Raw genomic sequence first — 16,112 nt, forward strand, 5'->3', positions numbered from 1 at the left:
CTTTTATTGACTAAGCAATTATGTCCTGGGTATCGACCCCAGGCACAGCACAGTGAGAAGCCTGTCCCATAGTATGTACCAATGGTGGCTGCCATTCCCAAAGGAAGACACTGCATTTGAATAACTCTCTGTGACCAATTATGTGTCAAATGGTGAAGAGAAGGAATGTCTTCAGCACTTAGTGTGAGAAGAGGTCTGAATGGGTGAAAATGGCAGGGCAGGGCTTTCTGGATGAAGGTAGGGAAGCTATAGCACAATGGGGACAGGTTGGATCGTGGAGGGAAGCAAGGAGACTGCTATGTCTGGCTTTTCTGCTACATTATACATTCTATGAGGGCAGGGGTTGCTTTTTGCTCTTAATTATACCCTCAGCACTGACCACCATGCCTATGATGTTTCAGTAATACACCGATGGCTACAGCTGAAAGAAAAAGCAAGGGTGAAGGCTGAGGGGACAGGTTGTTTAGAGTCCACAGAGGACCCTGACTATTAGATTAATCAGTATGGACTTGATTCTCTGGTCCAATCTTCCCAGGGAAAGCAGAGTAACAGATGTACTAACCTGACAATGGTTGTACCGGATTTCAGAGCAGAGTAGGGAGGCAGGAGTATTGATGCTACTGGGTTAGATGTGAAGCAGTGAGGGCACAGACCAGAGAGGTGGCAGGGAAAAGAGAAGGGGTGAATACCAACACTCCGTGGGGAAGGACCGAGCAATGAAATTGAGGAGGCAAGAATCCTTGAGCTTGGGTTCCTAGAAGACATCTTTTCTCATTCATGCCTATTTCTTCTCTACTAAATATCCATTCTTTTAGCTTCAAGTACCACGTACACTCGTATGGGTCATATATCCAGGTCAATTTTCACATGAACTCTAGAATTCATGTGAACAGTAGAATTCTGGCCATCTCATGCTCATCAGTAGGCCCTCTAACATAATATCATCTTGCCCGAAACTAGTTCGTTTGTTGGAGTAACTATTTCTCTTTAAATTGAAGAGGGAGAGGGTAGCACCAAGGATTAGTGCAGAGTCAGGCTGTTTGTGGACGAGAGTGCGTTTGAGAGCCAACAAGATGTGGTCATGATTTCCAAATTCTATCTTAAATTCAATGGTATAAGTTTTAAGTAACTTGTGCTGTGTGACCTGTCTTTTCTAGATTATAGTAATCCGGGTAGAGAAGGATGAATCAGACAACGAAGGTAACTGATGGATGGTACCCTGGGACTAGGGATAGAGCAAATGGGACAAGAGAATTTAGCAGTGAAGGTGGCCCTGAAATAGCCAACCATAGAGTCCAAGCCAGGAGGAATCCAGCTGGCCTGGAGAGCCACGCACTGAGGCACATGCGGGATCAAATTTAAGATGGGGGTAAAAATACATTCCATGAGTTTGGGGGAAATCGGAGAAATTACCGATAAATTCCGATCTGTTTTGCATAAAAAAACAGTAAAACCTACCCTTTAATAAGTCAGATTCCACAGTACCATAATTTCCTAAGTTTTAAATTGATGAATAAGAGCAAAAAAGAGGCAAGTTAACAAAATAATTTAAAAAATTGATACCTGAAGAATTTGGTCTCCAGCAAGAAGTCTTCCATCTTTGGCGATCACCCCATCCCGATAGACTTCCTGGATAACAATGTTAATCAGTGGCGTTTCATTGCCGCCCACAATGCTAATTCCTAGCTGAATATAAGGATTAGACCGGTGAATTTCAATTGTAGTAATTTCGCCTTCCGGTAAACTAACTGGCTGTTGCGTAGCTGCCAAGTTAAAAACGAGAGAGAGAAAAATAGGTGGAAAGAAAAACGTTTTATATTTTGATTATCTTCAGGTAAGTAAGTTATCGTTTATCATTCCTTATGTTAATAGATGATTAATAACAAAGCAATACCACGGGATAAGAAAAATAGAATGACCAAAACACCAATAGGTAAGATTAGCAAAACACTTCCTCTTTGAAAGTTGATCAGTAAATAATCAACAAATAACTACTACTCATCAGATCACTAGGGATCACACAGTGATCTGATAACTAAATATACAGACAATATCATCTTGTCCTAATTGATCAGAGAAAGTTTGACCCATGAAACAACTGTAAACAGTGCAAGGCAGTACATATGAAATAAAAAAGACAAACTCTGTGACATACAATCACCTTAGTGGTTGACAAAGTAACCACATTAAGCAAGAAGAGGAGGGTCTTGATCTGAGCAGTAGGAGATGGAAGAAGTGTTATAGCCATGGCTGGGAAAACTGGGATTTATAGAAAAATTGGAATTTTTGTAAGAGATAAACCTATTTAAAAGTAAGACAAAAGGCCAACCACTAAGATATGCCCAAGATCTATGACTAGAGGTTTTCTGCCTGTCTCCTGGTGGGTCACGTAAACAGATCAGTGGCTGCTACCAGAGGACAGCAATAGTCAGATGCATGGCCTTGGAGTCAGATACATACCTAGCCATTTCGTGGCTTTCAGACTTTGACCAATGACTCTCTAAGTTTCCTCATCATTAAAAAAATCCAGTATTGGTACAAGCATTTAATAAGTTAATATATGTAAAGTGCTTGGCACAGTGCTGACACAGAACAAGCACGGAGGCTGAGGTATTATTATTGTTCTTCTTGATGCTGTGGATTTCTTAGTCAAGAAGCAATAGGCTTCAAAACAAACAAAAGAAGCCTGTTGATGACCAGTGAATTTGTGGACTACAACAGAAGAGGGGGAGGGGGAAGGATAAGCCTCAAAGTAAGACTCGCTTTCTGTTTCTAACCGGCAAACTGTTAGACTTGTACACTTAAAGGGTGAATATGTGATATGTGAAGCATATCTCAGTAAAATTATTTGTTGAAGAGAAAAAAAAAACACAACACCCCATGTAGGGAATGTAATAGGGAGTAGTGAGAAGAAAGGAAATATCTGATTTGAAAAGAGATGAAAATCAAAAGCAAGGTGAAGAGCACATACTGTCAGTGGCCGTGTTCTCCTCGAAGGCGGGATTGTCCAGGCCAGGCTCCTCAGGCCACGCGGGCAGAGACGCTGATGTCAAGCTGCGCTCAGCAGGCGCTGTGCCTGTCCCTGAGCAGTCCGTTTCGAGGGATAAAGTACCTGGAAGATCTATTACAGTGGTTCCGTTTTCATTCTCAATCTCTTTCTGAGCTTTATCAGTTTTCCTCCTTTCTAGGGCAAGTCTCCGATGAGAAGCTCCAGGACATCTAGAGAGAGAGCATTAGGGGGTTCTCAGATGATTTGAAAGGAAAAATGATTGACAGCTTGTGCCCCAACAACAGAATAGCCACTGTTTCAATGCCAAACTCACCTAGAGGTAATCCACAAGTGGTATGTAATTCTGATTTTAACCTCTGCTCAAACTAAGTTCCTACCACACTGTGTAGCAAACTTAAAACAGGCGTTGGCACAAATAGTGGCTTCGTGCATGTCTCAAAAAATACTTCAATAAAAACCTGTATTCAGATATATACTAGTCCCAGAAATATACCAGCACAGTTGATGGTACACTGCAAATACTATTCTGAGATCCTGATTGCATAACCCCCTTTTCACAGGGACAATTTAACTCCATAACAGGAGTGGAAACAGCAGTCTTCTTCCACAATGTGCTCCTGCATCCAGACTTGGACCTTGAGTGACACTGTTTCCTTCCACTCTCAGGGCCAAGGGTACACATTCATTTATTAGTGAGAAGCAATACATGTGAGGCTCTGCCACTTGCAGAAAAGCAGAGCAAAGGCTCAAGAGGCTGCGTATGGTGGGTGGCAATCTTATGTCTAGGACTGCAGACTTCATTCAATGATAATATTTTTTAAAATCTCAAATTTCATTAAAAATCAAGTATAGAATTAATTTATTGAAAACTGGAAGCTATCCCTTAGCTGTAAAAGTAATAAATTCACCTCACAAACTAAAGATAAGTTGTGGGTTTCAAGTTCTTGAAAAAGATTGCTATGGAATTTCTTTATTCAGCTTTTTCTCATTCCCGGTTTCCTCATCACCTTATTAAGAAAGAGGACAAAGGATTTGCCTTCTGCACTGTTGTGCCGCACTCCAGGAAATGTTCCTGCAAGGACCTGACAAGTAACTTGGAATATTGTATCACTGAGAAAAATGATTTTTGTCAAGTAAGTAGATTTCATGAGAAATGCATTTTAAAACTATTTCATTCAATAAAAAACTGGTGACAAAAACCGGATCATAAAAACATACTTGAGACTAAAAATATAGGTATTCCCCAAATGCATATCACACACTGGTATCCATGTGCGTAACAGCCAGTCTTTGATGGAGAAACAGACTAGGAACAGGAAGTGGGAAGGAAACATAAGCAGAATGTGCACAGCTGGGAAAGAGCCTAGCTAACAACGACAAAATCCTACAAACTAAGTAACTGTAAAGCCCCTCTTATCTTATCCAAGAATAAATTTAAAACTGGAACCCTGAAGTTGTTAAAGTAAAGAACCAGGTATCCTTACATCCCAATGGGACAGCAAATTGCTAAGAGGGACTAAAGACAGGTATTTCATGCGATATCACAGAGAAATATGGAAGAACGCATTCATCCAGCACTCAGGAAGGTTACAGAGGACTGCGCAACACCCACCTTTAAACAGATGGGCAGCTGTGCACACAGAGACAGAACAACTAGCCAGGAGAAGACGATGAGAGAAAGACTTCAAACTACACAAGGGAGGCAAGAGTGTCAACAAAGAAAAAATGACCAGTAGTGCAAATACCATGAAAGAGGCCAATGAGATAAGACCCAAAAAGCATTACTTTGCTTTGGCAGTTAAAAGGTCATGGTAACCTCAGAGAGAACACCTTCGGTGATGAGGGCAGAAGCCCAGACTATGGTACAAGCATTTCTGTTCACAGCGTGTATGCCTTCTATTAAAAACTGCACACTAGGGGAGCCTGGGTGGCTCAGTTGGTTGGACAACTGCTTTCGGCTCGGGTCATGATCCTGGAGTCCCGGGATCAAGTCCCACATCGGGCTCCCAGCCCCATGGGGAGTCTGCTTCTCTCTCTGACCTTCTTGCTCATACTCTCTCTCACTGTCTCTCTCTCAAATAAATAAAAATAAAATTTAAAAAAAAAACTGCACACTAAAACTTACTGGGCTTGAGGGGAAATGAGGATTGGGACAGACCATTCACAACCTGGGCATCTAGGGCATGGCTGCAATGGGAATGGGCTTCTCTGAAAATGTTCTAAAAATTCGACTGTGATGATGCCTGCAGACTTCAGGGAGTATCCTCAATAACACTGACTTGCACATCTTAAAAACAGATGAGTTGTATGGTCGGCGAAATATACCTCAAAAGAACTGTTTTAAAAGACAGTTAGGGAATGAGTAAATCAGAGCAGGCCTGGAAAAAAGCTCTTGGCCACAGACAGCTCGAAGCCATGGTTCCTCCAGTCTGTAAACATTTGGAACTAAAAGAGAAAGGAAGACTCATTTGTTGAGTGTCTAATCTGTGCCAGTCACCGTGGAAATACCTCTACATACCACATTTCACTGAATCCTCACAAACACTCTGTTATCCCTATTTTACAGATGGGAAACTTGACACTTAACTAAGGCAACGTCCCACAGCTATTAAGTTGCAAAGTCAAAATCCAAACAAACTCAGAGCTGATGCCAAATACATCTGCTCTTTCCACTACATCATGCTAAATTCATTCATTTTTTTTTTCCTTTAAGATTATTTATTTGAGAGAGAGAGAGAGAGCAAAGAGAGAGCAGGGGAGGGGCAGACAGAGTGGGGCAGAGACAGAGGGAAAGAGAATCTTTAGCAGACTTCTGTGCTGAGTGTGGAGCCCGATGAGGGGCTGATCCCAGGACCCTGAGATCTGGACCTGAGCCGAAACCAAGAGATGAAAACTTAATTGACTGAGGCAACTGCGCCTTTCCTAAATTCATTCTTACAGAGTTTTTTTTTCTAGGGCAAAGTGAATTTGTTCCACATAGTGGTGTCCAGAAGCACAGAGAATATGAGAAAGTTCTTAGTGAAAATTAAAAAGCAAACAAAAATCACAAACAACAAAATCAATGCATCTTTTTAAATGGAGCATTTAACAACACCACCACAAACCACAACTGGCATTGGGGATATAACTTGGATCATTCAAGCAGGTAGGTCAATGTAGCAGGAGGCTAGTACAGGAAATATCAACAATAAATAGAACCAGGATGGCTGGTAATCACTGGAAGGCTGGTGGCAGGGGGAGCAGAGCTCCAGTGTCTGGTTGTGAGCGGGCACTGAAACCACACTGCCGTCAACAAGACTTTGAAAATTACCTATTTCCTGTCTTGAAGGGGGCCATGCAATGGCCCACGAGGCATAACAAACAGTCAATTACTCATAGTTTCAGGACTCCGACAGTGGTGATGGTTTTGGTTCTGCAACTGCACTTTTAAATAAGAAGCCTAGAACACTACCAGAGGAGTTAAAACGAGAAACATCAAAACCTAAACTGAAGAGTCTCCAGAATGAAGACATTCCGCTATAAGAGAAACCCCTAGAAAAGGATGGCATTGGATGACAAGCTCTGCTGGGGAGACTTAAGAGTCACACTGGATTTACCAGTGAAGCAACTTGAAATGTCACCATGGAACGCAGAAGAAGCTCAAGATAAACGCAAAGGAAAATGGGGCAACAGTAAACAGAACAATGACTAAGTCTCCCCACAGCTCCAACTGCTGCAGAGCCAGTGGTTATTTAGATCTGGGTAAGATTCTGGAGGAAGGGGATTTTCATGGTGTTTCAGGGACAAGAAAAGCAGCAGTGTGGGGCACCTGGGTGGCTCAGTGGGTTAAGCCGCTGCCTTCAGCTCAGGTCATGATCCCAGGGTCCTGGGATCGAGTCCCGCATCGGGCTCTCTGCTCAGCAGGGAGCCTGCTTCCCTCTCTCTCTCTCTCTGCCTGCCTCTCCATCTACTTGTGATTTCTTTCTGTCAAATAAATAAATAAATAAATAAAATCTTTAAAAAAAAAAAAAAAGAAAGAAAGAAAAGCAGCAGTGCACACTGCAATACGAAAGAGGAAGACCCACAGTGGCGGCAGTGCAGATGGCTCTGATCTAGACTCTGCATCCGGTGAAGAATCTGAGGGTGATTCTGATTCTAATGAGAGTGAAAACATGATGTAGATTTCCCTATGAGAAAAAGTAAAGTTAAAGACATTAAAAAGAAGTGAACATAAAATCCGCAATTGGGAAAAACAAAAACAAAGAAACAAAAGAAAAAAAAAAGAAAAGAAACCGAAATTCAAGTGTGGTACTTGGAAGGCCTGTAGAAACCATTACAATACTCAGTGTGTCAGCAGGAAGCAGAAAACCCAGGTGGGTCCCACCAGCAGTGTGCAGCAGTGTCCTGGGTCCCACCCAGGAGCCCAGGGACAAGAGTATCTGCTAAGACTCCAGATCATTCCCCACCTGGGCTTGTCCAGATTAGCATGAGTTAAACCTTTCCATCCAAATGCAGCCATGAACTGTGTGGTAGTAAAGAATTCAGAGGATCAGTTTTACAAGTGTTGATACTTGATGTGTGTTTCTATTTAAGGAGGGTATCTAAAATAAAGGAATCCTTTAACATCATAGAAATGATTTCTGCCCATTCTGTGATAATGTTCCGTGAAGCTATTCAAGAGTTCAATAAGAGATTTGCTTAAAAGAATTATCTCAGAATATCATTTCCTTCTGAAGAACATATTCTACTTTTCTTACGTATGATAAGTCATTGTTTTTACGTGGTTGTCAGTTTGACATGGAAGAAGTACACATTACATGCTGTTCTTTTCTAGTAACACGAAGCTCCTTTCTAGCCTTGTCTAATTTATGGCATCTTAACTTGAACTGTTTAGAGTTCATCTGGCAAAAGGAAACATTCCCATTTTTTTTCCCAGGGGACTCTTCTGAAATCTTACTTAAGCTACATTGCCAATTTTGTTGCAAAGGTGTTTCATATTTTAACTAAATTTTTTTTTAAGATTTTACTTATTTATTTGACAGACGGAGATCACAAGTAGGCAGAGAAGCAGGCAGAGAGAGAGGAGGAAGCAGGCTCCCCACTGAGCAGAAAGCCCTATGAGGGGCTTGATCCCAGGACCCTGGGATCATGACCTGAGCTGAAGACAGAGGCTTTAACCCACTGAGCCACCTAGGCACCCCACCAAACATTTTTATAGAAAGAATTCAGAATTATTTTACACATTAAGATGGTTGCTGTAAATGGCCTATGTCTCCTACTTAGAAGTAGAGGTTTATGGTATAACATATAGAAGGTACTGACATTTTATAAAGATCTCATTTTCAAAATCTTTTTAATAAAAGTGAAAAGGTTTTGATTCACTCTTTTTCTTGATTCTACCGTATCCATGTCTGTTTCATGATTAAATGAATGCTTTGGGGGAAAAAAAGAATACAAATAAAAAAGAAATGCATGTAACATTTAATTAGATGGGAGTAGGCATGTATTGACATAATGTGGTCAGAAAGGGAGCTCTGAGACAGGGTGCTGCCCCTTAAAAAGGACACTGTGACTTGCCATAGGCTGAATGGCTATACTGCCCTATGGAGGTATGTCTGTATACTGGTGTGTCTTTTAAATTTCTTAAATAAAGCCAGAAGGTTTGTACAGCAAGCAGAGCCAAATTTCCCTTTCCTCCTGAAGGTTATACTTGTATTCCCACTATTCTGGCTCTCTTCAGGAAGAAAATTACATTGAACTAATTTGATTTAAGATATAATAGTGTCAGATTAAAAGATTTCACTCATAGGGGATTTAAGAAACAAAACATAGAGGAACATACGGAAAGGGGAAAAAAAAAGAGAAGGAGGTGAAACACAGGAGACTTAATGACAGAGAACAAACTGAGGGTTGATGGAGAGAGGTGAGTGGGGGATTGGTTAAATGGGTGATGAGGATTAAGGAGGGCATTTGCTGTGTTGAGTGCTGGATGTTATATGTAAGTGATGAATCACTAAATTGTACTCTGAAACCAATTATTACACTACATGTTAACTAACTAGAAATTAAATAAAAAATAAATAAGTGATGGGTACTGAAAGGGCATTTGCGATAAGCACAGGGTGTTGTATTGAAGTGCCGAATCACTATATTGTACACCTGAAATTAAAATTACACTATATCTTAACTAAAATTCCAATAAAAATGCACACACACACACACACACACACACACACACAAAGTATGTCTGAAAAGCCTCTTTTCCATAAAGGAATGAGGACTCTGGCAAAAATCATCAGAACCAACTCTTTCTGAGCTCTGGAAATTAGTCAAAGTTCTGTAGCAATCTGGAGTGCATTTATTCAAAGAAAATGATGAAATCTCTATGTTCAGAGACCTTATTAAAAATGTCTAGCATTCAGTTCAAACTTAAGAGACATACAAAGAAACAAGGAAGTATGGCCCATATATAGGAAAAAAATAGCAGAAACCTTATTCCTGTAGAAGCCTAGACATTGATCTTAGTAGACAATGACTTATATAAGGCATTACAAATATGTTCCAAGAACATACAAAATCATTCCTAAAGGAAATTCCTAAAGGAAAACATATGAATGATGTCTCACCAAATAAAAATGTCAATAAAGAAATGTAAGTTATAGTAAAGAACCAAATAGAAATCCTGGAGTTTAAAAGTATGATAAATAAAATGAATTCACAACACATTTGAACAGGCAGAAGAAAGAATCCATGAACTTGAAGATCTGTCAATAGAGATTACCCAGTCTCAGGAACAAAAAGAAAAACAATGAGGATTAAAAAAAAAAGGATACACTCTCAAGGACCTCTGAGATACTAACAAGAGTATTAATATATGGAGAATTGGAACCCCACAAAAATGGCATATGTCATTTTTGAGAGAGAAGAGGGCAGAAAGAATATCTAAAGACATAACCAAAATCTTGCTGAATTTGATGAATCTTGAAAGCAGCAAGAGAAAAATACCTCATATCACATACATCTGAACCTCAGTAAGACTGACAACTGATTTCTCTTTAGAAACCATGGATGCAAGGAGGCTGTGGTAAACACAAAGTGCTAAACAAACACTGTCCAAGAAGCCTATAACCAGAAAAAACATCCTTCAAAAACAGGAGAAACAAAGACATTCCCATATGAAAAGTTTGTTGCTATCAGACCTGCCCTACAAAAAAACACCAAAGGAAGTCTTTCAGGCTGCTATGGAAGGTACTTAGTACCTCATATCCACATGAAGAAATGAGCGCTGGTAAGGGTAACTACACAAACATAAAAGCATACAAGTAGTTTTGGGGAGCGCCTGGGTGGCTCAGTTGTAAAGCGGCTGCCTTCGGGCTCAGGTCATGATCTCAGGTTCCCAAATCTAGCCCCACATGGGGCTGCTCAGCGGGAAGCCTGCTTCTCCCTCTCCCACTCCCCCTGCTTGTGTTCCCTCTCTCACTGTCTCTGTCAAATAAATAAATAAAATCTTGAAAAAAAAAAGTAGTTTTGGTTTCATGACTCCTTTTTTATTGTATCTGATTTAAAAGACAACTGCAAAAAGAAATAATTATATTCTTTTGATGGGTATATAATGAATAAAGATGTAATTTGTATAACACCAACAGCACAAAAAATCGGGAAGAAGCAAGCTATCTATGAGCTAAGTTTCTGTACTCTAGTGATATTAAGTTTGTATTAATCTAAACTAGACTGTTATAAATTAAGATGTTAATTATAATCCCAGGGCCACCACCAAGAAAACAATTAAAAATATATATGTAAACAGAAATGATGAAGGAATTAAAAGGGAATACTAGAAAATACATTAAAATACAAAAGAAGGAAGTAATGGAAGAACAGAGAAACAAAAAAAATGACAGAATAGCAAAATGGCAGACATAAATCCTGCCTGATCAGTAATATAAACAAATATAATAAATTTATAAATATAAATAATATAATAAATATATTTAAATATAAATTAAATACTCCACTGAAAAGTTAATGATTGGCAGAATGCATTAAAAAAATAAAAGATCCAACTGTAAGTGTGTCTACAACAGACACATACATAGACACATATAGGTCAAAATTAAAAGAAGAAAAAAAGGTATACTATGCAAATAATAACCTAAAGACAGCTGAGTAGATATACTAATTTTAGACAAAACAGACTTTGAGACAAAAAATTGTTTTTAGGGGTGCGTGGGTGGCTCAGTGGACTAAGCCTCTGCCTTTGGCTCAGGTCATGATCTCAGGGTCCTGGGATTGAGCCCTGCACCAGGCTCTCTGCTCAGCAGGGAGCCTGCTTTCCCCTCTCCTGCTCTGCCTGCCTCCCTGCCTACTTGTAATGTCTCTGTCTGCCAAACAAACAAACAAACAAAAAACAGTTTCTACCAACCAACATTTTACAGCAATGAAAATGTTCAATCTATCAAGAAGCTATAACAATTATAAATGTAAGTAACAAAAGACATGCAAAGTCCGTAAAGGAAAAAATGACAGAATTAAAGGAGAAATAAAGAATTCAACAATAATAGTTCAGGACTTCAATGCCACACCTGCAATAATGGATTGAACCCTATAGCTAGATAAGAACAGGGAAAGAAGAACAGGGAAAGACTTTAAGAACACTATGAATCAACCAGACCCAACGGGACATCTATAGAACACTCCGCCCATCAAGAGCATAAAACACATTCTTCCTCAGTAAACATGGAGCATTTTCCAGGGCAGACCATGTGCTAGGTCATTAAAAAAAAAAAAAAAAGCCTTAATTAAATTTAAAGGACTGAATTATATATAGCATGTTCTCTAATCACGATTAATTAAAAATGGATCAAAGACCATAAACGTCTTAGAAGAAAACAGGTATAAATCTTTGTGACCTTGGATTAGGCCTTGATTTCTTGGCCATGACACCAAAAGCATAAGCAAACAAAGAAAACACAGGGAAACTGGACTTCATGAGATTAAACCCATCTGTCCTTCAAAGAGCATAGGAAAGTGAAAGGACAATCAACAGAAGAAAAGAAAGTATTTGCAAATCATACATTTAATAAGGTTCTAGTATCCAAATATATACAGGATGCTTACATCTTACCAAAAAAAACCCATTATGAAAATCAACTACTGATGCTGAGCATTTATTTACATGTTTATTGGCCATTCAAATAATCTTCTTTGGAGAAATATCTATTCAAATTTTTCACCCAGTTAAAATTGTGGGTTACTTGCTTTTTCATTGAGTTGTAAAAATTCTTTATATATTCTGGATACTCATACTCTCAAATGATTTGGAAATAGATAGATAGATAGATAGATAGATATCTGCTTTTTACATTCTACATAAGAAAAGAATGCTGGCAAGAATGTTTGAACACAAACACGAACCAAAGGCAGATGCTTAATCAACTGAGCAACCCAGGCGCCCCTGAAATTCTGAGTTGATAAGGAACTTCTCAATTTCTTTCACATGAGTGAGACTGTGTGCAGAGATGGCACAGTCAGAATAATCATATTCTGTGACTCATGGTATCACTCGGTTGCCTGTCTGGGTTGGTTTGAAAACATGGCTGCAAATGTTTGGCCTCCTTCCATCACAAAGTGAAGCCCAGGTCCCCTGTCCCATTGAATCTGAGTGGACTGCTTCAAACAGAGTGACAGCACAAGGGGTAATATGTGCCTTCAAGATTAGTTCATACAAAGCCATCTAGCTTCTGCCACACTGAATGCCACATAAAAACTTGAAATACCCCGAGGGTGCCATGCTGGAAAGGCCACCTGTAGGCTCTCCTAGCTGAGCCAGCACCTCTGGTTTTCTCCACCAGGGTGCCAGATATGTGAATGAAGAAACCATCTTGGAAGTAGATTCTCTAGTTCCAAATGTTTTGGTCCTTGGCTTTCAGTTCTTCCCTGCTGGGGCCCAGATTACACATAACAGGGACAAGTCATCCTGCTGTGCCCTGTCTGAATTCCTGACTCACAGAATGCATGAGCAGAATCAAATGCTTGTTTTGTGTCACTATATTTGGGGTGGCTAGTTTCTCAGCAACCAATACTAGAATATAGACTAGCCATTTAAATGAAGAAATGTTAGCTGAATATCAGTTTTTAGCAAAGGGATTCAAAGACTAGTAAAGACAATTACAAGCCAGCATTAGATTCTAATTTGCGCTCCACTTGCAGAGACTACTTAACATCACCATTTTTAACTGAAAACTAGAGAAAGGTCGAGCTGTTCCACCCATATCTACTCCAATGGGATAGAAAAATTACACTTTGTAATTTGCCTTTTTACTTTTCATAGTCAATAACCATTCTTGGCTGTTTATATCAAGCCAGTCACTCATCTTTTCAAATCATTCACCTTTTTCAATGTATCGTTCACTATATAGGCCTGAGAAGCTTTGGAAATGACAAAATGAGTAGCTCAAATATTAACAAGCTTACTTGGAAAATGCAACTTGCAACTGGACATGAATGCTTAGCCTTTACCAATCTGCAAATGAAAGGACAGTGTGCTGTTCCCAAGTTTTTACATCACCAACATAAACTGCTTGATCCAAAATACTAATGATACGTCAATTACACATTAAATTCTTGTAGGCATATTAGTTAAGTGAATATTCCTAAAAATTCGTGCAACGTTTACCTCACTGCTCTCAAAATAATTGGTAACTGAACTGAGACTTTGTAAGTTCTTCTAACATCCTCTAACTGATATTTGTAAAAGAGTCAAAGAAAACTATTCCCTAAAAGGAATAGCCCAACTGAGAGAAATAAGGCAAGATATTCCTCAACCTCAGAAAGCAGAACCCACCCAGAACACCACATTCAAAAGTCTGGTGTCGATTTCTACAAGGTCTCTGCTGTCGTGCTCAGATCCTACACCTGCTGGTGACCAAGGACACAAGGAAACCTAAGGCCATAAGGACTTTCACAAGTCTCTGTATCTACCCTACACTTTTTCTTAGCTCTTACTAGATAATACAGCTTAGATCTAAACAATTTTTCTATAAATCTTCATGTTTCTGACACGGTAAAAACATCTTGTTCTTTCTCATATATCTTAACTATTTCTAATGAGTATCCTCATTTTATAAAACTGATATTTAGGAATAGAAGGACTACATATACACATGTCTACAGGAAACTTACTACCACGTAGTAGTAAGGAACATGATTGGACCTGTGGTCAAGTCAGCACAGTGTATCAGAATTGTAAATAAGAGTATAGAAGTTTAGGCCTAACTATACCATTAACTAGGTCTAAATCTTTGTGATTCAGTTTCCTGATTTGTAAAAGGAGAGGATGAAGTTAGATAATCTCCATCACTTCTATGATACCCCATATATTGTACTGTGACTTTTTCACAGCAATCCTAGCTTTCTATTGCACAAGTGGTTGAACTCTGAAATCCAGAAATCAATACATTTATTTCTGTCATATTATAAGATTCTTCATACATAAGGCATAGAGATATATTCTAACCTTTCCTAAGGGTATAAATAATTCTAAAATCCAAGTCTTTCACTAATGTCAAATTATAAAACTCACTAATTGGCTCAATAAATTACTTAAGCTTTTAATAGAAAGCTTTATTAGAGGGGCGCCTGGGTGGCTCAGTGGGTTAAGCCGCTGTCTTTGGCTCGGGTCATGATCTCAGGGTCCTGGGATCAAGTCCCGCATCGGTCTCTCTGCTCAGCAGGGAGCCTGCTTCCCTCTCTCTCTCTCTCTGCCTGCCTCTCCATCTACTGTCAAATGAATAAATAAAATCTTAAAAAAAAAAAAAAAGCTTTATTAGAATAAAAATCCCCATTGAATGCTTTAAATTTTCGAACCCCTAGCTCTTATTCAGTCTAGTTAGTCCTTGAACACAGATTCTTTATAAGATCCTAGCAAATAAAATAATGTACCCTCATTTCCATGTTGCAACCAAATTACTGTTTGTGCTGTCTGCATAATATCCCATGGAGTTGATGTACTATGGTAGTTTTAACCCTTCCCTACTCTTAATTAGATCAACTCCGATTTATTGAACTATGCACAATGCTGCAGTAAACACATCGTTATACATAATTTTTCCTTCATTTGGATTATTTCCTTAGGATAATAAGCTACATCAAAGGATACTCACATTTACTTTTTGAAACAAACTGCTAAACTGCCTTGGAAAAAAGTCTATCACTACACCCTGCTGCCCACATGAATGTAATCGTTTCATGTTATACCAGCAAAAATGTAAGTAGGTACTTCTTCACTGTAGTTTCTGTATCTATGTATTTGATAAATTGTCATGTAAAAATGTTGTTCCACAGAACTTATTTGTGTATCTCTTGTATCTGATTTGTCCATTTACTTACTGATGTCTTGGTACTCTTCAGCAAGTTTTGGTTTGACCAACCTTTTTATAAACCCTAGACTTTACTTCTCTTCCCTTTATATTTTGTGCTTACCTGTTTTTAAGATGTGCCTCCAGATCACAGCGTTGCATGACATCTTGGCACACTGAAGAAAATGGACATAACACTAATAATTTGTCCAGAAGCTTATGAACTAGAATACTGGACTTCTTACACAACTTAAAGTGGAGTCTTTTCCGGTCCAATGGACAAAAATCCTTCTCCTGTAAGAAGTTTTTGAGGCACTTGCAGCAGAACGTGTGTCCACAGGGGGTGTCTAGTGGCTGCAACAGAGGCTGAAGGCAAATATGGCAGACCAGGTCGTCATCTACTTCATTCTGGTAATTGTATAAATGGTTCTCTCTTGTCCAGTGCTGCTGGCCACATTCAAAACACAGAGGATTGAAGGAGGAGGAGGAGGTCTGCTCCACAGACACCATCTCATCACTTGTTGTTCCCATTTTGAATCAACCAAAGCAGTTTCTGTATCTTCACACGTTAGACTTTGACTTCACGTATGGTTTCCTTTGATGAGCAATGATGTATCTGACTAAAATCAAGGTTTTTCTAGATAAACAAAACAAACCACAACTGTAATTAGCATCAGTCAAGAGGGGCTAAAAGTCATCGATATCATATTACTTAGTTAACTTCTTTTTTAGGTTAAAAAATAAAATAAAATTTAGATCAGGTGATG

General features: G+C 39.1%; 1 protein-coding gene across 7 annotated transcripts in view; it reads right to left on the bottom strand.

The window, feature by feature from the left end:
• Positions 1 to 16,112, bottom strand: part of LNX2 (ligand of numb-protein X 2) — an 82,453-nt gene that overhangs the window by 19,705 nt on the left and 46,636 nt on the right. For all 7 annotated transcript variants that reach the window (XM_082700717.1, XM_082700718.1, XM_082700716.1 and 4 more), the window contains 3 exons: positions 15,470 to 15,982; positions 2,972 to 3,219; positions 1,564 to 1,763 (listed from right to left, as the gene is read on the bottom strand). In XM_082700717.1, the coding sequence (XP_082556843.1) occupies positions 1,564 to 1,763; positions 2,972 to 3,219; positions 15,470 to 15,876 (855 nt within the window). In that variant the 5' untranslated portion in view covers positions 15,877 to 15,982. The remainder of the gene's footprint in view (positions 1 to 1,563; positions 1,764 to 2,971; positions 3,220 to 15,469; positions 15,983 to 16,112) is intronic.

Source organism: Mustela nivalis, assembly GCF_964662115.1.
Source record: "Mustela nivalis genome assembly, chromosome: 15".
NCBI lineage: Eukaryota > Metazoa > Chordata > Mammalia > Carnivora > Mustelidae > Mustela > Mustela nivalis.